The sequence below is a fragment of the Sander lucioperca genome, chromosome 9 (genome assembly GCF_008315115.2).
Source record: "Sander lucioperca isolate FBNREF2018 chromosome 9, SLUC_FBN_1.2, whole genome shotgun sequence".
Taxonomy (NCBI): domain Eukaryota; kingdom Metazoa; phylum Chordata; class Actinopteri; order Perciformes; family Percidae; genus Sander; species Sander lucioperca.
In genome coordinates, this window is record NC_050181.1 from 33,340,228 (window position 1) to 33,364,840 (window position 24,613).

At 41.7% G+C, this 24,613-nt stretch overlaps 1 protein-coding gene across 5 annotated transcripts in view; it reads left to right on the forward strand.

Annotated features, from left to right (window-relative positions):
- cadm3 (cell adhesion molecule 3) overlaps positions 1-24,613 on the forward strand; it is a 99,895-nt gene that overhangs the window by 34,560 nt on the left and 40,722 nt on the right. For all 5 annotated transcript variants that reach the window (XM_036004993.1, XM_031285977.2, XM_031285967.2 and 2 more), the window contains exons 3-4: positions 3,448-3,597; positions 23,430-23,582. In XM_036004993.1, coding sequence (XP_035860886.1) covers positions 3,448-3,597; positions 23,430-23,582 — 303 coding nt within the window. The remainder of the gene's footprint in view (positions 1-3,447; positions 3,598-23,429; positions 23,583-24,613) is intronic.

Genomic DNA, 24,613 nt, shown 5'->3' on the forward strand with positions numbered 1-24,613 from the left:
ATATTCCGCCTAAAGCTACAAATGGTTATGTTTACATTTCTGTTCAAGTACGTAACAAACAAAGCATGCGTTGATTAGTTTGCTTCATGATAGTTAATTGTTGCCAATATTATGCTACGTTAAACATGCCCTCACTGCAGCTCTGCATGTAAAGCATAGACATGAGAGAGATATTGATCGTCTCATCTATCTCAGAGAAGAAGCAAATGCGCTTATTTAAAAAAAAAAGGGTATTTCAAAAGTTTTTCTCCCTCTTCTTTTTTCATCATTTGAGGGCCCTCGAGCATCTCCCTTGTTGTTTTCTCACTGGGCTCCTCTTTTCTCTCCCTCCTGTGTTTTATTTTTTACACACACACACACACACACACACACACACACACACACACACACACAGAAGACACTCATTTTAACACCCACCCTCATCTACATACTCCAATCCATCCATCTTTCTCCTCCTCTCCCCCTCCCTTGATGTGATATCCCAGTCAGCCTTCTACCTCTGCGTTCTCTCACCTTGTTGCTGGCTAGGGAAAGTGTAAATTGTGTTGCTTTAAATACCCGTGTCTTCCTCGGGCTTACAGCTTGGGGGCGGGGGGGGCGCGAGGGGATGCGAGGCGAGAAGAAAGAAGCGCAAGCCACAGTGTTTAACTTAACGTCTACTAAGGATAGATAGGTCTCCTCTTTTTTCATTTTTGCAGCTTGGGTGTTTAGCCTGACTTAACCGTTTAAACTCTGGCTGAACTTCATTCCCCCCCCCTTTAACTATGCTCTTAAGTAGCTTTAAAGGTAGGAAGAACAGCTGTATCTGTATCTGAGGCTTATAGGGGTCATATGCTGCTGGCGAGTGCCTCTATAGTGTTTGTGTGAACCAGTTTGGACTGGTGGATGGGTTGGGTGTGCCATTAGGACACCCCCTCCTTCTGACGATATAATGAATGCTTACAGCCATTTGAAATAGTGCTTAAAGATGTATACATTATCCTGATGCAATCAAATTTCAACTGGACCCCAAGCTCCAATTAAATTAAACCAAATGTATCTGTGATTATGTTTAAACAATAGGCCTACTGTAACACGTTGGCTGCCATGCTCATATACTGTACATCATCAAGTGATTGGTATGCATTAGTGGAGCTTTAAACTGCATGGTGCTTTTTAATCATTGGTAAAACATTTGACACAATAGTTGAAACAGGAAAAGTATTCCACAGTTCAAGTTGATTTCACTGTTCCAATTTGTTTAACTGTTACACTGTTTTTTTCACTTTAATAATTGCAACATCTCTCCAAAAGACAATGAGTAATAGTGTTAAATAATCTCATTTTCAATATTGACCAAAATAATCGGGATTATGATTTTTTTTTTCATAATCGAGCAGCCCTATTATGTAGAGTTCTGTTAAAATGTGTCCACTTAAAAGTGGACAGATATCTCCTCAAGAGCCACTAATTGACCACTGGAATTGTACCAGCACAAATCTCACTCTGAGCCTTAAACACAGGCTGTGCTTGGTCAGAAACGCCATCTTTCTACAGCAGCCACGGATAAGACACAGGTTTGGCTAACTTGTTGCAGCTCAGTGCGGTTGGCTTGATGAGTGATGCACTGGGACAGCCAATTTACCCAAAGTGTTCATGCCAAGGAGAGGAGCTCTTGGGATCAGCCGCAAGAATTAGCCCAAGATGCTGTTAAAGGAGACACTAATCCGTGCTGCACTTGACCACACATTCAGCCCTCAGCCATCACGGTGCTTAGATAAACTGACCACAAGGTCAGCGCTGCAGTAAAACACCACAGAGAGCGGGGGAGCAACCTACTCTGACACGGAGCGCTCGGGAAGTCTCTGAGTGTCGTTTGAATCGTACAGGCAAACGGCAACTGTACCTTTAAGACCTCTGAATCCTCTCAGCCCAGAGGCAAAGCTAAACGTTTTTTTTCTTTTTCTATTCTAATAACTTGTGTTTTTCTGAGATGCTGAACTGGCCATCCAGCTTTTAAATTTCAAAGAAAGATACCCAAAGTTGTAGTTATCAGCTCATGTTCTGCAAATGTGTGTTTTTGATACAACATGCAGTTAGTTTGCTCGCCTCCTCTTCTGCATCCTCTCTTCATGTGTCCCCCCCCCGTCTTTCATGTCTTGATGGGAGATCCGCCGAAGCGCACTTAAGCAGATGTTCTTCCTGTAGAAAAAAAAAAAAATTCCACCGCCGGTGCAAGGATGTGATAACGCTCCACACTGAATATAAACCTGTCTCCCGCTTGACAAGTTGGTTCCAATTAAACTATTTATACACACCATATTTTCAGGGGTGAGGAGACCGCTTTGGGGCATATCTTCTTAGGAGATGTTCCCTCTGTTGGCTTGGCCTTGTTGTCAATAATGCCATATTTTTGTTTTGCTTGGGATTAGGTTGAGCAAGCACTGGCACATTTTGAAGTCAGCAGGAAGGGAGGAGAGCGCAAAGCATGGCTGAGTGCACTCAAAGCGGCAGTAACTTAACATGGTAAAAAGCGCCGCAGCGGCCAGGCTCGGCATTACTCACAATAACAAGGGGCTGCGTATTTTAATACCTCTTATTCTGATTCACGTAATCGTCTGCCACCATCACTGAATCCAAAAAGCAGCATTAGCCTGCACCATCAACCGTTATCAAGGGAGTGCTGTTAAATACCATAATTTGAGCCAATTTGAATACTGTTACACACCCAGTTCACTGTTCAGTGTTTTTGTGGCGTTTCAGTTCCAGCTCTAGCCTTTAGAATCCCTTCATTATGCTAGGTCATTTGTATTCTATTTCTCTGTCCTTCTGACCTGCTCATTTCCATAATGCCCGTCCCATTTGAGCTTGTTCTGTTGAAAAGTGACGCAGATATTGACAGAAGAGGATCACAAAGCCATTTGAGGCATGAGCCAGAGCTCTTGTTGTTGCTTTGACCTGTCGAGAGCCACTGTCTGTCTTGGTCTCTTCATCTTTGCTGCTCCCTCAGGTCCTGCAGTCTCTCGGTGCCAGAGCTGCTACTGACTCATCGCTCTTACATTGGCCTCGCAGACATACAACCAGATAGCCATTTGTCTGCTTTTTCTGTCCCTCTGACAGCATATCTCTGTGTGTGTGTGTGTGTGTGTGTGTGTGTGTGTGTGTGTGTGTGTATGTGTGTGTGTGTGTGTGCGTGCATTGACTCTTTGCTTCCAGAAAGACAGATAGAGATATATAGATAATCTGACAAGCGGAGAAAGAGATGGGCGGGGGGAGATAGAGAGAAAGAGAGAAAGCGAGGAAAGTAATGCATTTTGTGGGTTTATCTGATTTGTGTGTTGGTGTGCGATACTATTTTTGCTTGTATTTTCATATAGGTGCAGTGTCTCTCTGACTTGTCTCCGTTGCCTCTCTATCACACTGTCTTATGACATTTCTCTCCCCCCCCCCCCCTCTCCCGTTACCTAGATGACGACCCCTTGCAGCCAGTGACCTCAGACGAGACGGTGTCCGTAGGGGGGACAGTGACACTGACCTGCCGGGTGCCCGAGAGTGATAACTCCTCACTGCAATGGTCCAACACTGCACAGCAGACCCTGTACTTTGGAGAAAAGAGAGGTGAGAGGGAGGGAGGGAGGGATGGGAACAAGAGACACGATGACAGTGTCAATTAAGCGACTCTATCTCCTACAAAATTGCATTCAAATACGACGAAAACATAGTTGCTAATGCACATCCGTTCCATGTGAATGAAATTTTTAGGAGACAGGGTTGAAACAAAGATATTTGATACTTCATCTTTACTGAACAAGACACTAATAACTACATTGTACTAACTGGGCCAAAAGCTTTGTTCCAGAGAAAAAGTCCCAAACAAAGACATCAGGGAACTGAGAAAGCAAGCAACATGTTATATTGCATGGAGCCAAAAGTGCTTAATACGTGCAACAAATAAAAACGGAGAAAGAAAACAAACCTCAGAGTCTGCCTAAATCTGCCTAACTGGTGGGCAAGCCAGACCGGCGTTTAATGATATTTTGAAATGAGAGGCTTCCCACTCTTTGGTTCAATGTTCCAACGTCACACAACAGACCCTGTATTTTAAAAAAAGTTAAAAAAAAAAAAAATGTGAGAAGGACGGCTTGTGGTGGGAAAGAACTGACACTGTAAATAAGGACTGACGTTATATATATGGTGCTTCGGTGCTAATGATTACTTTTGACTAGAGGTGCAACGATGAGTTGATTAATCCATTAGTTGTCAACTATTAAATTAATCGGCAACTATTTTGATAATCGATTAATCGTTTGAGTCATTTTTTTATTAAAAAAAATAAGATTTCTCTGATTCCAGCTTGTTAAATGTGAATATCTTCTAGTTTCTTCTCTCCTTTGTGACAGTAAACTGAATATCTTTGAGTTTTGGACAAAACAAGACATTTGAGGACGTCATCTTGGGCTTTGGGAAACACTGATCCACATTTTTCACCGTGTTTTGACATTTTTATAGATCATACAACTAATCAAGAAAATAATCGACAGATTAATCGACTATGAAAATAATCGTTAGTTGCAGCCCTACTTTTGACTGTGTTGGCTGAAACCTGTGGTTCAAAACATTGTCAGGAGTGAAAAGGAGCATGCACAGCAGCCAGTTTGAGTACAAAGACATGGGCATTACTAGGCTACAATAGCAATAAAACAACGTTCCCTTTTTTATGTGACATGATGGGAAAAAAATATGCCTCAAAAGGATATTTAAAACAAATAATTTTAAAGAAAACTTAAATCCTGACAAGCTCAAATCTTAACTCTAGCTTTTTTTCTAGTGTCTCTTTCCAGTGGTCCAACATCACACAACAGACTTGGTGCTCGGGAGTAAAAAGAGGAGAGAGTGGTACAGATGGAAGGAAGGAGGGGTGGGATGAGTTGGAGAATTAGAGACAAGGGCATTGGGAGAGATAGAGAGACTCCGTCGTGCAACACATAACAGCAGAAGTGAAGTAATAGAGGGATGGAGATAAGAATGGCGAGAGTGGAGATGGATACAAGCCGAGACGTTTTCATTGCAGAGGGCCAACATTTTCGCAACAGACAATTTGGAGAACAGAGAGGCGAGAGAGAACAAGAGAGGGTGGTGGGAAGGACGAATGGAGAGATCAGCAAGTCTCTACTCCAGATGGAGCTTTAGCCACCGTAGAGAGATAGAAAGTGAGGCTCTTCACTACAATGATAGAACACTTAAAGGCTCCTTTGGAGGAAATTGAGAAGAGGAGGAAATAGAATGGGAGAAAATAGGAGGATGAATAGGAGGCAGAGGAGGAGGAGGGAGCAGAAACTCTCTGCTGCAGTGGACCAAGATGCACAGCAGATGCTGTACTGTACTAAAGCAGAGAGTTGAGAGACAGAGGCAAGAGGAAGATGACGGGAGCTCAGAATTCAACCCTACGCCCATGTTTTCTCTTCAAAGTGCAGTAGATGGAGAGAGAAAGAAGAGCGGGAGACATGAAGATCTTGTCGGAGGATAGAGGAGATAGAAAGGTAGTAGAGGGATGGATGGAGGTGTGTACAGTAGGAAAGATGAAAAGTGATGATGAGGGAGGAGAAGAAGAAGAGTTGTTAACAGAAGGCAAACATTGTTAGGGGAAGAGTAGCAGATGGAGAGAATGAAAGAAGAGTCCTTCGGCAGGACAATATGACTATTTTCTGATCTACCACTTAACAATGATTAACTTTTGGTTAGTCTCGCATTGCCAGACCTTTCTGCAGAGGAGGGTCTGGCTAGTCCACACAGCATTACAGGATGGGAGAAAAACGTGCTCTGGTTTATTGGCATTTCTTTAAACCAATCACAATCGTCTTGGGCGGCGCTAAGTGCTGGACGGAGCAACGGTGGCTCTGCAAAATAGCCTCGGGAAGGAACTTGTTTTGGTGGAACGTGTACGTTCAAAGGTTGTTTTAGTCATGCAACAGAAAACTCAGATTGGACAGATAGTCTAGTTAGCTGTCTGGATTTACCCTGCAGAGATCTGAGGAGCAGTTAACCAGAAATCCACCAAAGAAAGCGGAAGGTGACAGACACCGGCCCAAATGAAGGACATCCGTCAGATCTTCCGACGGCACCGGAGCAATCCCAATAATGAATTGTCGTTGATATAGACTAACTTTTGGTTGACAGGCACAAAAAATACTTAAAGTTAAGATTGGGGAATGTGCACGGTCAAGCTTGAAAGAAAAGGTACTTGCTTGAACCTGCATTCACTGTTTCTTTTTCTGGCCACCTGGGGGCAGTGCAACAAGCTGTGAACACAAAACTGACAATTTAACACCTTAGACAATTTCGGCAAACATGTTGGCAAACGTTTCCGATTTACACACCCAGGAACACCATTAGCCATTCCAATTGACAAATGTAAGTCCAATATTCACTCTCCTTTTAGCTCCATTTTGGTCTCCAATAACTCCTTAGGGGAACAATCTGAATCTTCAGCTGCTAATTGCTTCACTCTATGTTCACCAGCTGGTCACTAACTATGTCTGTCTGCCATTTGGTGCTGAGCAGGTACTGTAGTGTACAGTGGGTTTATCACAGTTTGGCTGAAAACAGCTGCCTTTTGAAACTGTTCACTCTAGCTGAGGGGAACTGCAGAGTTTGGAAATAATTCTCTTTGGATTTGAACAATTTGGACATGGAAGTTTACCATCTCCCGCACATTATGCACAAAATATGCAGTTTACTGTAATTGTCCAGCCAAGAAGGGAAAGTCAAAGGAAGGACAGACAGATTAAGTATAATAAAAGGATGGTGGGATGTAAGAAGTGAGGCAGAATAGAGGGAAAAGAGTGACTGAACATTCCTCAATGCTTCACTTTGAAAATGATAGATGGAGATGGAGCAGCAGATCTATGCATTGGCCCGAACAGCAGAGCGCAGACAGTTTGCTTCAGAGCTGAGACAGCAAGAGATGGAGGGTTGAGAGTAAGAGAATATAACTAGAACAGGAATGAAAAGGGAAAGAAATAAGAGAGTTGATTGAAGAGCAGAGAAGAAGAAAAGGAGATAAATTAGGCCTCCTCACCCCCACGATCCAACACTGCACAGCATGCACTGGGCTTTGGAGAGTTTTTCATGAGAAAAAAATGGATGGGCGGAGGGAGCAGCAGAGAGAAGGATGGACGAACAGCTTAATGTCGTCCACACTGCCATGCAGAGACTGTACTATTGAAAGATCAGAGAAGGCAAATTCAGAGGACAGAGAGACAGGAGGGATAGACAGAAGCAGGGATGCTTTTCCTTACTCATTACTTTAAACGTTGTCCTGCATTGCCAGACCTATTTCCACATAGAAACGGTGGCTCTAAATAGTCTCAGGAACGAACTTGTTTTGGTGGAACATTCACACTCCGCTAAAGAAAACGCCATATACAATATTAAATGAAATTAACTGTTCACACAATACTGTAACGTGAGCTGTTTAAATTAGCTGGATACGTGGTTGAACCTCATTTGCTCTTACCAGTGTATCACCATGTATACCTCGTCCACAGCAATCCCACCAATCAGTCCAAAAACGTCCCAGTTAGAGAGGAAATGCCGTAAACATATTCTTTGTAAATCCTTACAATCATTTACCGAAAGAACCATGCAGGCCTGCCTTGTTGCACGATCCAAATTTTCTTCAAAACTTGACATTCTCAGCATGTAGCTTGCTAGCTCGAAGTCTGTTGTTGTTTCCTAAAAAGGAACGGAGTTAGACAACGGAAGGTGAGGGACAATTATCCTGGAAATGTAGTTCCGGTGATCCTGACTACTTTAAACTAAACAAGTAGCCCTATTAAATATCATCAAATTGAACTAACATAGAGAGGAGGAAAAAAGGATGGATATGGTGAAGAGAATGGACAGAGAGTATGAAGACAGAGATAGATATTACATTATAGAGAGAAGAGAAGTGAGAATGTAAAATGATGCAGTGGGGATACAGAGAAAGAGACAGGGGAAATAGACCTTGAATTTAATTCATAAACAAGTTCTTATTCACAAAATAGTGTGAGAAATGATGAAAAATCAAAGCCAAAAGGTGTGATATATGAAATGTTGATGTTGCTGGCATAATCACAGGGTCACATCGATTCGATCCAATTCTCCGTGGTGGATCTAAAGCTCAAGCTGACTATCATTATTCAGGCAAGGAAAGCCATTGATATCAGTTTAATTTGACCCTGCTTTGCACAGATGAGATGCGATACAGAGAGACAGAGACACAGAGGAGGAGAGAACACAGCGTGGGCACATTTTTAGAAAGTCTTGAACAGAAAGAAAGACTTAAAAAAAACACAGTAAAGGGACAACACTGAGAAAACCAGCCTGCTTCCAGTGGAGCAGAGCTAATGAGAGTTCAGCATCTATAACTGGATGAAGATAAAGCAACACAGGAAATTAATTGTTAAGGGACACAAAGCCCAGATGTGTTTATTAAAGGAGATACAATGATAAAAACAAAATCACATTTTATAGCTAATCCTGTCCGGTATTAATCTGAGCTTGAACATTTTAGAGCAAAGGAACCTGTCATTCCATGGCAAAAACAAATGATCTGATAACTGTAGCCAATATGGGATATTTTAATACGTTTTAAGGCCTTAATCCTGGATAATTTATTTTTAAGACCCTTTAAAGGACCCACAGATACCCTGGAGGGAGTGTGCGGGAGTGGATGGGTGGATGGATGAGGGGAGAAATAAAGATCCAGTGCTCCTAATGGAAGAGATTAGACAGCTAGGAAAGCATGAAAAAAGATGGGTTCCTACATTAATGCTTGACTACCGAGAGAGAGAGAGAGACAGAGAGAGAGAGACAGAGAGATAGAGAGATAAAGAGATGGACATGGGGGTGATAAAGACAGGCAGAGAAAGCCAAAGTTTGAAATCAAGACAAGGAAAGGGAAACAAACAAGGACATTACATTAACATATTTGGCTTTTAGCTGGCGTTCTCATCCAAAACTAGTTTCTTCTTAGGAGTCTCAACAGCTTCAGAGTGAGTCAGCTAGTTTCAAGAATACGTTTGAGTGTGCTGACGTTCCACTTAACATCATGGTTGAACTGCAGGCTCTAAATTAGCTTGCCAGAATAGTTGGCACAACCAAGAAAACCGTTTGGGTATGAATAGAAGAAGCTGAGTGAATACTGTCAGGAAAGGAGATAAAGCCATGAGCATACTGAAGGTTGTCATTTTTTATTCGGAACGCTCTAAAGTACCTTTGGCAACCCTGATTATTTTCTTGAGTAGTCGTTTTGTCAGTAACATGTCAGGAAAATAGTGAAAAATATCCAACACAATTTTCCAGAGCACAACATGATGTCTTGTTATTCCTTAATTTAATCAACCAAAACCCCAAAACACAAATATATTCCGTTTACTCTCCATTAGAAAGAGAAAAGCTTGAAATTTGTTTCAGGAGAATTTTTGCTTCAAAAATGTTTTATGCTTAAATATTGTATTCCTAATCCTGGTGCACTTCTTACCGTATTTGTTTCACATCTTACGTGCTCTTGTGCTGCGTTTATGTTTTGGCGAGTTAAAGAACCTTTTCCAATTATGAGGTTGCATTTTATTATTTTCTATTTAATAGAGACATTTAGCTAATTCATTAATGAGCCAATCAGCTATCATCTAATGGGCTGCAGTTATAGCAAACCCAAACTTAAAATGTGACGCTACATCCCTCTGGATGATTAAGATCAATTTGTCTCTAATGTGTTTTTCAGTTGGTATTCTGTGTGATGAAAAATGTTTGTCCTGTTATTACAAAATTGAAATATATCTTGGCAAAGCACACAACAGTAGGACAGAGGTGGGCTATACAAGTGAGGTCAAACGCTCACACCAACATCCAACATCTCAGAACGATTTCAGAAAAGGAGCACAGACTCTGAAACGCATATAACATGATGTAGGTGCAAATACATATAAAAGGACTCCATTGTGAAAGGATTATGTGACAGTAGCACAAATTGGATGCTGTATTTTCACTTGCTAGCTAACGATTAACTTTCAGCCGGACAAATAAGGATGAATGAAGATATTTGTTTTGGTTCGTTGCTCATGATTAAAAAGTAAAATCTTTTGGGGAAAACACACTCAGAAATTTCTTTTTATGATTCAGGAACTAAAACAAGGTTATCACACGTGGAAAGAAGATGCATCTGCCCACCTTAATGCCTTTAAAACTACATCATGTTTCCAGCTGTGTCCCCACCAACACGTTCCTTATTTCTCCTAATCTCCTTTTTGTACAGGAACCATGGTGGTATATACATTCATAACTGTGTTCATTCCATAAATTGAACGTAACCAGGCACACATGGCTTACACAGTGTGCTTATTTTACATAGTGTACAGACAATAAAAGTAGACATCCAGTGCTTATACACTATACAAGACTTTGTTTTTTGCAGACACATTTCCTCACCAGAAAATAATTCTGTACGTTAGCTTTCAGTCCAGCTATAATTTTAAATTATTTGTCATGTGCGGTTTGCTTCCTTTCCATAAAAGCATATAAGCAGACATCAGACAGGTTATCTGCCTCAGTACGATTTAACAAGGTAATGGCTCTCTGATGATTTATAAACCATGGTAGCTCTCGCCTAGTGGGAGGATATTGAGTAGGCAGACTTTAACTGTAAGTTGTAAATCATTTCATTATAAAACACACTAAGCACTTCTAAAGTTTACAGTGTTAGGGAGCCTTAAGTGACCAAGCACAAAAAAATAATTATTGAAATGGATGGTCGGATCCCCACTCTCCACTCAGAGAATGAGAAAAACTGACAATGACTGTTCACAATACAGTGTGAAACAGTACTCCGCATGCGGGGCGTGAGATGTTTTTCTGACATTTTCTGAAAAACTATTGATCCAAATCGCATCAGTCAAAGTTTTCTTGGTGTCTGGGAAGGCTCTCTGGAGAATGCATTGACGACAAACATCACAGGATTGAAAGACTGCAGGAACGACTTTTGAAATCTAGCACTTGAAAGAAGGCCCTTTTTCTACATTTTCTCTTTGTATCATCTGAACTCTATATTTTTCCAGGTGTCCTTAAAATAATTAAGCGTAATAGAAGACAAGTGCAAGGAGAAGAAAGAGACAGGAGTACAAAGAATTCAAAGTTAAAAATCCAATTTACTTTTGAGGTTAATGAAGTAAATGTGTGAAAAACATCCCGTGTGATACAAGAATTGGCCTTTTGCCCCTCACCCATAGAAATAAAAATGAGAATCCATAAACCAGACATGAAACAGTAAAGACATGCATACATTGGTACTGTATTGGTCTTATTGTTAGGGCTCTACAATATGATTTCTTCCTTAGAGGAAGGAGAAGACTGTCTCCAATGCAATCTTTACATTTTCAATTCAATGAATCAACATTTCGGCAAATATTCCCTTCTTTAGATTGTGCTGAAACACAGATTTATAGAATTTTCAATAAAAAGACAGCTGCAATGGAGTTGTGATTGTGTAGCTCTACTCTTACATCTGATGTTTACCTGTGGGCCAGCACACCATTAGAACGGGTGTGTATTTTTTCTTTAGGTCCTCTACAATTAATCCAGTGGGTGATATGACGGGGGATGCCACACCCCTTGTTGGCAAAATGACCAAAATGCATGCACCTTGTTAACCTGGCGCCCCCCCATCCCCCCCATCCTCTAGTTGCAGAGATGATGCAGGGGCAGATGGCTTTTTTAGTTGAATATGTTAGTAGTCTGCCTGACTCATTGATCCTTTATCTGACTGAGGGTTGTGCAAGTTAGAATCTACGACCCGACCATGACTCTGAAATATCAGTATCCTGTGTATTGATAAATCCATGGTGCTGTCCGTGGTGCTGAAGTAGCAGACAGATTGGTAATTGCGACTTTTTCTCTCAGACCTGCCATCTGTCAGTTTTGTCTTGGATCTATAACATTCTGTTGTTCATTGGAAAGTTTGCTAGTTGCCTACTGATTAATGTAACTAGCTGAACCTATGCTACCCATTAAAGGTCCAATGTGTGGGAATTTCTCCCATCTATTTTTGAATACGTGTGGTCCTCCATGTTTCCTTCCTCAAACTTGCCGGGGCCGGGAACAGTCGGGACGCGACGATACCCATTAACAGCACCTGTGAGTTTATCATGTGACAGCGAAAACGCGAAAGGCGGAGCAGTATATCCTGTATGTCCCTTACTGGCATATTTCAAGATGGCGCATGAATATGGAGCGTCTACCCCAGTTCATGCAAATGCAAATGTAAAATTTTAAGCCAATAGGAATACTTGGAATTTATGGTGGTGGTAAATATTCATGAAAAAGGTTTGTGAACGGGCAACAAAGATTTTGATAATGAACAACTAAAAACGTTACTCACTGGACCTTTAAGGACTAGTTTGACACTCTGAGACTTATTGAGAGTGGTATCAGTACTCTCATTTAACACTCTACAACAAAGTAAATACACAAATAAGTGCACTTCCCAAAATGTCTTAACTTTTCCTTCAAACTAGCTTCTTGTACAAGCGAAGATGTACCACATGAGGATATTCAGTCTGTACAGATAAAAGAATGAACAGGGCCACACTAGCAAACGAAGACAATCAAATCAAAGTTCTGCAGGACATCAAGAGAAATCAGGACGAGGTGTTGAAAACATTTCCCACTGAGTTAGTGTGATTGCATGCAGACAAAGCAGAGCAAAGCAGCTGAAAGAAGCAGCAGGCTGATAGTGACAGCCATTATGATAATTGCTTCCTTGACTTCTTTGTACTATAAAGGTGAGGGGAGATGAGAAAATAAGCTATGCTGCATTATGCATTTTACTCTGTCGTGTCTTCTCCAGGTAATCTAGCTCTTAGGATGTGTCATCGGTCAGTGTTACTAGCCAGAAATCCCCAATGGACATTTTTCTCTGCTGTAAATACTACATGGCAGGATTTCATTGGCTTGTTGCTCGAAGCTGATACACCGTTGGGAACATTTCTCTCTCAAGTTTCATTTGGAACTAATGCCTTCTTGCTTCAATTTGCACCACCTTGGGCAAAGTTTGGTTCATCTTGCTCCTGCCATTGATTTTGCATACATTTGTGCTGCCGCCTCTGAATGATGATCTTTAATTCTGTCTGAAGATAGGGCAAGAGAGACAAGTGGGTTGAGAGGGACAAAGAGGTGGAGGCAAGGAGGGGCAGGTGGATAAAACAGACAGAGGTGTGTGTTTATCAAGTGTTTCATATTTGGCGCACTGATCCAGGATCAATTGACGCTCTCAGATCAGTGGGGGACAGTATGATCAAGGGAAGCCCGCGGCCACTGAACCCAGATCAGCTGTCGGAAAGGACGGATAATTAGGGAGCTGGAGAGAATATTCAGAAACAGATGGGAGGATGGAGGCGACATGTGTGGGAGGGAGAGAGAGAGAGAGGCAGTCTCTTTGGATCCGAGTGTATGCTAAATGCCTAAAATGTAAAACAAAATGAGAGAGAGAGAGAGAGAGAGAGAGAGAGAGTTGAGTGACGAGAGAAGGAGGGAGGGAAAGACGGAAGAAGAAGGAGAGAAGAACAAAGCAGTAGAAAAAGATAAAGACAGTTGGATGGGAAGAAAAATTGACGGGAGAGGGAAGCAAGAGGGAGAGATGGAATGCAGTTTCAGGTTGAGCCAAAGGGAGATGGGGAGATGAAGGGATGCAGAAGCTGGGAGGGAGATGGAGACAGAAATATAAAAAATATTGGTCTGTAACTGAAGTTACTTCGCATCGGCAACACAGGGTTCTCCCCTGTCGTGCCAATAAAGCAAATTTCAAATTGAGAGAGTTCTCGACAGAGAAGAAATTTAGTTGGAAAGGCGAAAGGAGGTGGGAGGCAGATGGAAAAAGGAATATATGTATGTGCACTCAGTATGTGTTGTGAGAAATGTTTCCCTCTTCTGGAATGTTTGAAGTTGAAAGAGCATGAGAAAGATTGAGGGAGTAGGAAGAGGGGGAGGTGGAGCGAAAATAGCTGCTGTGACCAGATCAACAGCTGGACCTTTGGGGAGTATCGAGTCTCGAGTTTGAGCTGCAGATAAGAACCAATGTCTGGCCCCACACACACACACACACACACACACACACACACACACACACACACACACACACACACACACGCATGCACTGACACACAGGAATAGAGACAAGCAAACAACAACTTTCTAAAACGGATGTACATAAAGGTTTGTACACTGGTAAGCAGATTCTGTACTATATATGTAATCAACACATAAATGCTCCATCTTCTCAGCTCAAAGCCCTCCTGACAACACTTAGAAACCCCTCACACTCTCGTTCACATGTACACACATTGAACTGCCAAGTGGATGGAGACGCTGTTTGCAGACATTTCTCCTCTCACGTTATATTCCTATTTTTATCCTCAGCATTACTCAACGTAGGAACACAGGGTTCTCCTTGATAACTTAAAGCAACACTGCACAACTTTTGATAGTATTCTGTCGTAAATATGGACAGCTGTGCATTTGTTGATTATGATTACATTAAAGTGCCCATATTGTGAAAAAATCACCTTTTCTGGGATTTGGAGTGTTATGTTGTGTCTCTGGTGCTTCCACACACATACAAACTTTGAAAAAAATCCACCCATGCTGTTTAGAGTGAGATACGGTTTCTGAATGTGTCCTGCCTTCAGTCTCTGGCTGAACTGTTCAAAATCGGCACGGCTTGTGACGTCACAAGCCGAAACGAGCAGGCTAACCGCAACATTAGCTTGTAGCGTTAGCATGCTAACGCTATGGCTAACGCTAGCATGCTAACGCTAGCATGCTACCTCGTTCTCAATAGCAAAGCACTGCTACAACACACACAAGTTCACCATAATCTACAAAAGAACTACTTACATGTGCGCCCTCATTTAGAAGTCTCCCAGCTAATCCTGCCTTGTAGCTGACCAAAGTTGTAGAAGCAGCCTTTCTTTTACTGTCTATGGAGCTTGCTAGCTGACATGATCTACATCTGAGCTACTGGGCATGTGCAGTGCAATCAAAGATAGTACAGAAGAAGAAGAAGAAAAGAGGTCTCACTCTGTAGCTAAAACAGAGACCAGCTGAAAAGAGGATCTGCAGCAGTGAGAGAGAGCACTGCAGTACAACAAAAATATGGTGTTTTTTGAAAATTAAACCATGTAAACCTATTCTGGTACAACCTTAAAATGAGCATAATATGGCTGCTTTAAGATTATCAAAAACTAGCGAGTCAACAACTTTGCTAACACAGCCAAACATCAAGCAAGTGCAGCACAAGACTGACTTTTATTTTGCGAGGCTCTGGCCAACAAATTAAAGCCAGGCCGAGTTGTCCAATGGCATCTCGGTCACTCTCTCCTTTTCTCTTCTTAGCTTTCTCCGTGTCCTCTTCAGGTTTCTAGCCTCTGCCGTGATGTTCGGAGCAGTCTTACTTTTGCCGGAGCAGCATGCATCTCCTGGGATTACTACCTGGGAATGTATATAAATGCCTTTACTTATTATTGCCATAACATGTATATTGAATGATGCATGCCATTTGTTATTGACTTTGTTTTTATGTACAAAGACTAGTTTTATTCTGTCTGTTTATCGTTCCATGTTTAGCTCAAAGTTCAATCATAAATTAGTTGCACCTGTGTTTTCAATATGCTTTTAAAACAAAAAAAATTCTGCTTAACAGCTATAAACAGTATTGGAAATTCGACTTTCACAGTAAGATGCTCTGTTTCTAAAAATCTTAAATTATTTGTATTTTTTTTTCTGTCTGGTTAGCAGATGGCTCCAAACACTGTGACACCCATGACCTTCAGCTGACGTTGCTATGGAGAACACACACACACACACACACACACACACACACACACACACACACACACACACACACACACACACAGTCAGATGTACAAAACAGGGTTGTAGCAAATTCAAAATGAGCTGTTGTTACAAGTAGGAACAAAACTATGCTATGGTTGCCGAATTGAGGGGCTTAACATATTTAAAAACTCACCAAAATTGGCGGTCGCATCAAGCCTGGTGAAAATGTACATATTTTAAGGGTTTCGGGAATAGGCGCACAAAAATGGCTTGCTAGCACCCCCTACAAAATTACAAAAATTGAGCCCCTGCAGTACGTTTAACGTAGACTCATGAAACTTGGTACACATATGTAGCATTTCAAGACGTACAAAAAGGTAATTGGAGCCATACCCTAAACCCAACAGGAAGTCCGCCATTTTGAATTGAAAGTTCGAAATTAGTGTGATTTTGGCCATTTCCACATGTCGTACTTTAACGAAGTCCTCCTAGAGAATTATTATTATTATTATTATTATTATTATTATTATTATTATTGGGACATTGGGACACACAAGGGAGCGAGAGATTCATCAAGGGTCCCCAGACTCGAACTGGGGATTTTGTGGCTGATGGTAGGCATCATAATCCCTTATCCCTATATTTTCTTTTGCACTTTTGGAGGAGAGTTTCATTTGTTTTGCCTGTTGAAAAAAGCTAACTGGATTTATATTTGCTGCTTTCAAACATTAGGAATGAGATGAGGAAACTAGAACACAAACTTCCATTGGTTTCCTAAGTCGGAAGTTGTGAACTCTTAGCTTAGATGTCTAGAGTTTCATGTCCATCCAAGCCTGGGAAGTACTCCAAATGTCAGTCACCTAACAAGTTCTATGATAAAATGTACAGCACTTCTACTTTGCAACTCTACTTGCGTTACCACACACATACACATCTTTATTAATCCAGTTATTCTCAATACTCTGAAATTCATTACATCCCTTCAGCAAAGAAACAAAAGCCAAACCGCAGCGTGTGACCTATTGGCAGACTATTTATATTGCCCACATCGCAGGCTAAACAGCGCAAGGCACATGTACAATTTTCAGGGGCGTCCCAATCGATTCACCCCCGTAACTAGATATTATATCGTTTTTGAAAATCCATCACACCTGTACTCGCAAGCAATATACGTCGTTTATAATGAAAAAAAGAAAGAACAAAAAAAGAAGAGAAAAGCCTGGAGTCATAAAAGATTAGAAATGGGTGAGATGTAAGAGAGAGAGACGGAGAAGAACAACACAGAGGGAAAGAGGGGAGATGGAGGAGAGCTGAGGGGAAGAGAATTAAGGAGACTGATGGTTCAGCGCAGGGTCCAGGGGGCGCGTGTGTGTGTGTGTGTGTGTGTGTGTGTGAGAGTGAGAGTGAGAGTGAGAGTGAGTGTGTGTGTGTGTGTGTGTGTGTGTGAGAGTGAGTGAGTGAGTGAGTGAGTGACCGACCATACGCCTTACACACACCTACAGACCCACACCCACACACAGAAAGGGTAGCTCATGAAGACATATGTAGTGACCTTGCTTAGTGATAAGGCACGATGATAAAGTAGTGTTGGATAGAATAACTGAAAAACACTAAGAGAAACAGAGGTGTGCGTGTGTGTGCGCGTGTGTGCGTGGGAGTGCAATAGAGACAGACAGATGGGAAGATGGAGAGACAGGGAGATAATATTGAGACAAAAAACAGATGAGGAGGCAAACTCATAGACATAGATGTGGCTCAATACTGAGAAAGGGAAATAAACAATAAGATAGGAAAACAGTGGCCATATCACACTATTAAATTACACACACACACGCACACACACACACACACACACACACACACACACACACACACACACACACACTCTGTACATACATATTTGGAGTCATCCACACAAAACACAAAGATTTTCAGAATAAAATGACATAATGAGTTACTTAACACAAGTGCAAACTCTTGTTTTTTGCTGACCCTCAGTGGTTGAAGTTCTCATCTTGTCGCATTGATGTGGCAGTGTACTTGGGTGTGGTCAGTACACTGTGACATCACTGTTAGGTGTGGTTACAGGTGCAACAAAGCACACTTCAACATCAAGTATGAGATGTTGGTGATTCTTAGCTTGGTTCCTTTCCCATTTGGTACCAGGCCCCCAGGAAGTGGGGCCAAACATTGGAATTACAACTTCCGTGTCCGTCACGTGATACTATGAGGCCCAAAAACACATGGCAAAAGAGGCTTCTGTAAATACGTAGATACATTTTTTGAGTGTCACAACCCCTGGCGAAATGACTCGTTTCACTATCAGAAGTTGATCCACTGGGTCAGATAACATTTGGAAAGTCTAGAAGAGCCGCAGGATTAAATAATTTAATCCCCATATAAGTAGCCGGAGCGCTAAAATGGAAGTAGCTAGCTCGGCCGGCAGAGGTGTCTAGCACCGATCATCTGGGTAATGTTATATGCAAAATAACAACTTTTTGGCTTCATGCACCACTGAGCAACTCTCCTAGGAATAAACAGGACTTCGCCTCAAAAGCTGTATCCAGGTTTTATTATATATCCATGTTTGCTACACGTGAAGTAGTCTTGTCTGGGAGGCTTGGCTGTTGGCTTAACAGTAAGCAGTCAACCTCATTTCTACACAACTTCACGTCATGAAAAAATTATGTCAACTTCTCTGTTGAAAAATGGTGAATGATTCTTTTCTACATTTCAACATAATATTTAGGAATGTGAAAAGAGCAAACGAAACAAAACCTCAAACTTCCAAAGGCTCAGACATTTTAAAAAATGTCATTATACATTGAAACTTGTGACCTCTGAGCTTAAAGGTCACATATTATGCTTTTCCGTGTTTTCTGTCTTATCTACAATGTTATAATGTTGGATATTCATGTTAAACGTGGTCAAAACGTCAAATAATGAGGTAATGTATTTAGACAAATCCCTGTGAGCTAAAACGTTCAGATTTCCAACTATTCTGAACGCTCCGGTTCAGAATAGTTTTTTCTACTCTCGGCTAAGTGTTACGCAACTATAAGCCGGCCTGCAATGATTGGTCATCTGATCCAAGTAGGCAGGACTGGAGTGTTTTTTTAAGACACTGCGGTGTTAACATTGTCCCATGTAACTACATGCTAACGGCAGTAAACAATGTCACCTTGGCTGCCAGTGTCGTTAAATTCTCCCCAATTCCGGGTCACATTACTCCTGAAACATTTTCTGTTAGTAGTATTTGGTTTAAAAAGCCTTTATTTCCGACTGTAGAAATTGCTGCTATATTCTATTAGTATCAACTGCTAACTAAAGTAGCTACATGGCTAACGGTAGTAAACAATGTCATCTTGGCTGCCAGTGTTGTTAAATTCTCCCTGAAACATCTCCGATTATTGGGTAGTGTTTGGTTCAAAAGCCTTTATCTGCGATTTTTGACGGTAGAAAGTGCTGCTTCGTTCCACTACAATCTAACGTTAACATACTGCTAACTATTAAGTAGCTACATGCTAACCCAACATAGCTGTAATCTTGGCCAATGCTGGTCATTTCTCCCCAAATCCCAGTCACTTCACTGATGGTACATGTCCAGTTGTATAATAATAATATTATTTGGTTTAGAAGCCTTTATTCGTGATTTTTCACAGAACAAAGTCCTGCTATGTACTCCGTTGCAGTAGCCAGCTTCAACAACACGGAGTGAGTGTCACTACCTGATGAGAGTCAAGTGCAGATGTGAGTTACGCATGCTCAGATTTAAACGGTTTACGGCATAACGCCAAGGGATCCGGATCCGGCTGCATTGTGAAATCCATAAAATAATAAACCTTTCTCATTACAAACAATAACAGAAGATGGAAATCATTTCAACAACGTTTTAGCTATCTATGATTGTTTGATTGCTAACGTTAGCGCAAAACGCCATTCAAGTGACAGCCTTTGTTGTGTTTGATTGCTAACTTGTAGCCAGCAGTGAACGCACTTCGTTATGTAGGTCCATTTTTATTGTATTGACATTACAGAAGTCTCTCGTTAGCAGATTCTTGTAGGCTACTTCAGCCTCTAATCTAGAACTGACATCAGGGATCATGCCGTGAAAATGTGATGCCTTACGCTAAATAATAAATTACTGTTGTGTAATGTACCTATCTCATTATTCTGTGGCTAACAGCAAAACAGATCTGCATCTGTCGCAAAGTGGGATTTTTCGGGAGGAGGGATTAAAGAGACAGGCGCTCCTGCAGAGCATCTCATACAGAGGATGAATACAGGTGCAGCAGCCATGGGCAGTATGAGAAAGATAGTGTTTTTTTTTTTTAAATTAAAGCATGTACACATGTTCTAGTACAAACACAAAATGCAAGTATAATCCTGAACATGCTATATAATAGTTGCCCTTTAACGTCTGAGCTTGAGATATAAATACCACAATTTTATTCAAATGGATGCTCAACCACAACTTGGTTTTGATCGTATATACCATGAGGTTTTTCTTAATCTTTTCAACTGTTGTTGCACCCAGGCTAACATTAGTAGTGGCATTAGCATCACATTAATTTAGAATTAGCTTGCTCGCTTTAGATGTAGCTAGCTAAAAACATGGTGTTATACAGAACATGCATATGTGGTTTAGGCTGTATTACTGTGGATACAGTAGGAAATACTAAAACCTTTGAACATTTCCGCTTTTACAAGAAGCAAAAAGATTTAGAGATTAAAAGCAAATTAATAAAACAATCAAACACCACGCAAATAAAGTACCATGACAAGTTAGTAAGCTAGTGTGTTTGCTGGCTAACAGCTGTTTTTTCGGATTATCTCTGTTACTTCCAAAGTAGTCTATATTGACGACATTTCATTTCCAGGGTTGTTCAGGTGACACCGAAAACTGCTCCTCAGATCTCTGCAGGGTAAATCCAGACAGCTAGCTAGACTATCTGACCAATCTGAGTTTTCTGTTGCACAACTAAAACAACTTTTGAACGTACACCAAAACAAGTTCTTTCCGAGACTATTTTCCAGAGGCACCATTGCTCCGTCCGGCACTTAGACGATTGTGAATGGTTTAAAGACATGCCAATAAACCAGAGCACGTTTTTCTCCCATCCCGGAATGCTGTGTGGACTAGCCAGACCTTCCTCCACTCAGCAGTGGAGGAAGGTCTGGCAATGCAAGAGTATTTCCAAAGGAAAACCAGGTGCTGACAAGGGTTGTATTACTGTTTACAAAACCATCTACACCAGAACTAAAATCAGGACTTAACTGTTAACCTGACCCCTCCCTATTAAGTTAGAATATGTTCAAAACTGCCATGAAGAGAGAGCCAAGAGAAGTGCTTCTGTGGACAAATTATGGAGCGATACTTTGTCTGTTACACACCTGCTTACCTGCTCTAATTCCTCACGCATTTGTGTCACAGCAGGCCTTCAGAAGCCTCCCCCGTGGCTACGTCTACTTCTGCTACAACTAACAATACCACTGGGTCTTCTCAAACATCAACTCCAGGTGTTTCAGAGTTAAGACGAGGCATGAGACAAAAACAGTGCCACATTAACTTAAAACAACAAACAACTATGAATGCGGGAACACATCTATGGCACTATTCACTTTCCTTGACCACAGAAGTTTTTTGCAGGTATCTGCTTTCTCGTTCTACGTTAAGTCGTCATTTGCGAGGGAGCCAACTCTGCAAGATGGCGCCAGAGAACAAAGCTGAAAAGCCTTGAGACAGAGATAGAGAGATAGACAGACGTCTGGATGGACAGACGTATAGGAAGGCAAGGAGACAGACAGCAATCACACTGCACAAACACCACAGAGGTCAATGCTATCATGAAAACAAGCAGGTTCTTTCGTAGCATTTCATCATCATCATCTATCTCGGTCACTTGCGCTCTCTCTCCCTCTTTCATGGCTGGATTTCTCATTGATGACAAAGCCATTTATGTCTCTCTTATGTTCCCACCCCCCTGCCTCCCCCCTCTCCCTCCTCCCCCACCCATCCCTCACTGTCTCTCCCTTATCCTCCGTGCTATTTATGCTTCCTCTTGTCTCTGTTTTTTCTCTCTCTCTTGCACTTTCTCCCGTTTCTCATTCTCAATTTGAGTCTCCTCTCTTTACTCCCCTCTTTGTCTTTCTTTGCCCTGTTCTCGCTCACGTCTTTGCTATTCTTTCTTCCTCTCTCACCTCGTCTTCATCACTCCTTCTGCTCCTCTTCTCTCACCCTCTTACATCATTTTCTTTCTGAACACCTCTCCCCCTCCCTCCTCCTCTCCATTTTACCTTTCCCTTTCCTGTGATTTAAATTCTGCACATCATCTTTCTTACTCTCCTCTTCCCAACTTACTCTGCCCTCCCCAACCTTGCTCGCCCTCTTTTACTTACATGCTTTCCTACTCTCTTCCCATGTTCCTTATTGTTCCCACCTTATCCCCGCTGCATCTCCTTTTCTTGTCAACGTTTCTTTCCCTACTATCTCCAACGTATGCCTTCACAATTCGCCTCTTTCACTTTCATTACATCCTTTTCCCCCTTTTGTCCTTCTATTTTTTACCACTTTTTCTCTTCTCCTTTTTTTGTCATCTTTTCTCCCCATTTCTCCACTCTCTCCCCATGTACCTCCCACTTCTCCTTTTACATCCTTTCCCTCTTGACCTCCCACTTTCAATCCTTTCTTCTTGCTATCCTGTCTAAATGTTTCTCCTTTGCCTCTGCCACACCTTCCCATCATTTAATCCCTTTTACCTCCTTACTGTCTCACCTCTTTTCACCCTTCCTGTATCTCATCTTTCTCCCTACTTTTTTTTTATCCATCCTCCATGGCCTTCTTTCTTCCCATATCTCCATCACCTCCCTTTCTCCATCTTTACATTCCTTCTTCTTCCTCCCCTTCCTTCTCACCGTCTTATGTTATTTTCTCCCACCTTCACTTCTCCTAACTCTACCTTCATTCTGTCCCTTCTTCCTGACTCATACATCTGCCTTCTTGCTCTGCCTCCTCTTCCTCCTATTGTCTTTCTCTCCTTCTTTATTGGAACAAGAAACCACTGCCATGTTCAGCCCCAACAAAACGTAGCAACATGTTTTTTTAAACTGAAACGGGAGTGCGTTGAACAGCACTTTGCTTTTTTAATACCACGAGTTACAGACACGTCTCTGCTGATTGGGTATCACCTGTGACACGGCCAATAAATGAGAGACACACCCACCAAACGAGAGTAAACATATCTCAAAGCCCGTTGCACACTGTTTCACACCGTTCCGAGGAAAAATTGTTCAACCAGGAAACCGAACGTGCCCCAGTACTGCACGTGGCAAATATGAGAAAACTATTAGCAATCCCAAAGCCATTGCAATATTAAGAAAATATAAATTTGATTACTCAGATTTAAAGTTAGAATGCAAAAAAGGAGCTAAACATTTGAGTGAGTAAATAGAACGAATCAAGAAAGAAAAAGCCTACCTTATACAATTTTAAGATCCTCTACTAATTCATTAAGTAGATCAATGATATAGGCCTATGCACATTTATAATGATTGACATCTGGTTCCTCTTCTTCCTCCAGCGCTGAGAGATAACCGCATCCAGCTGCACCGCTCCACACCCACCGAGCTTTCCATAACCATCGCTGAAGTGCAGCTGTCCGACGAGGGCGAGTACACCTGCTCCATCTTCACCATGCCGGTCCGCACCGCCCGGGCTACAGTCACCGTGCTAGGTGGGTCACACACACACACACACACACACACACACTATTACATGCACACACATATACACACACACTCACACACACACACACACACAGTACATATTTACACTATTACACACACACACACACACACACACACACACACACACACACACACTATTACACACACACACACACACACACACACACACACACACACACACAGTGTACATATACACACTATCATACACTGTGCATGTGGGGGGGAAATCTGTCATCTTGATGTTGCCAAAAACAGCGGTGGCAACTTTTCCAGACCTTGAAATAAACCCTGGACTGTTTGTATCCAACTGTTAAGCATATTAGCAAGTGCCCATATTATGAAAAAATCACTTTTTCTGGGATTTGGGGTGTTATGTTGTGTCTCTGGTGCTTCCACACACATACAAACTTTGAAAAAAATCCATCCATGCTGTTTAGAGTGAGATACAGTTTCTGAATGTGTCCTGCCTTCAGTCTCTGGGTGAGCTGTTCAAAATCGGCACGGCTTGTGACGTCACAAGCCGAAACAAGCAGGCTAACCGCAACCATTAGCTCGTAGCGTTAGCATGCTAATGCTAATGCTAACGCTAGCATGCTACCTCGTTCTCAATAGCAAAGCACTGCTACAACACACACAAGTTCACCATAATCTACAAAAGAACTACTTACATGTGCGCCCTCATTTAGAAGTCTCCCAGCTAATCCTGCCTTGTAACTGACCAAAGTTGTAGAAACAGCCTTTCTTTTACTGTCTATGGAGCTAGCTAGCTGACATGATCTACATCTGAGCTACTGCGCATGTGCAGTGCAATCAAAGATAGTACAGAAGAAGAAGAAAAGAGGTCTCACTCTGTAGCTAAAACAGAGACCAGGTGAAAAGAGGATCTGCAGCAGTGAGAGAGAGCGGTGAAGTACAACAAAAATATGGTGTTTTTTGAAAATTAAACCATGTAAACCTATTCTGGTACAACCTTAAAATACAATTATGAACCTGAAAATGAGCATAATATGGCTGCTTT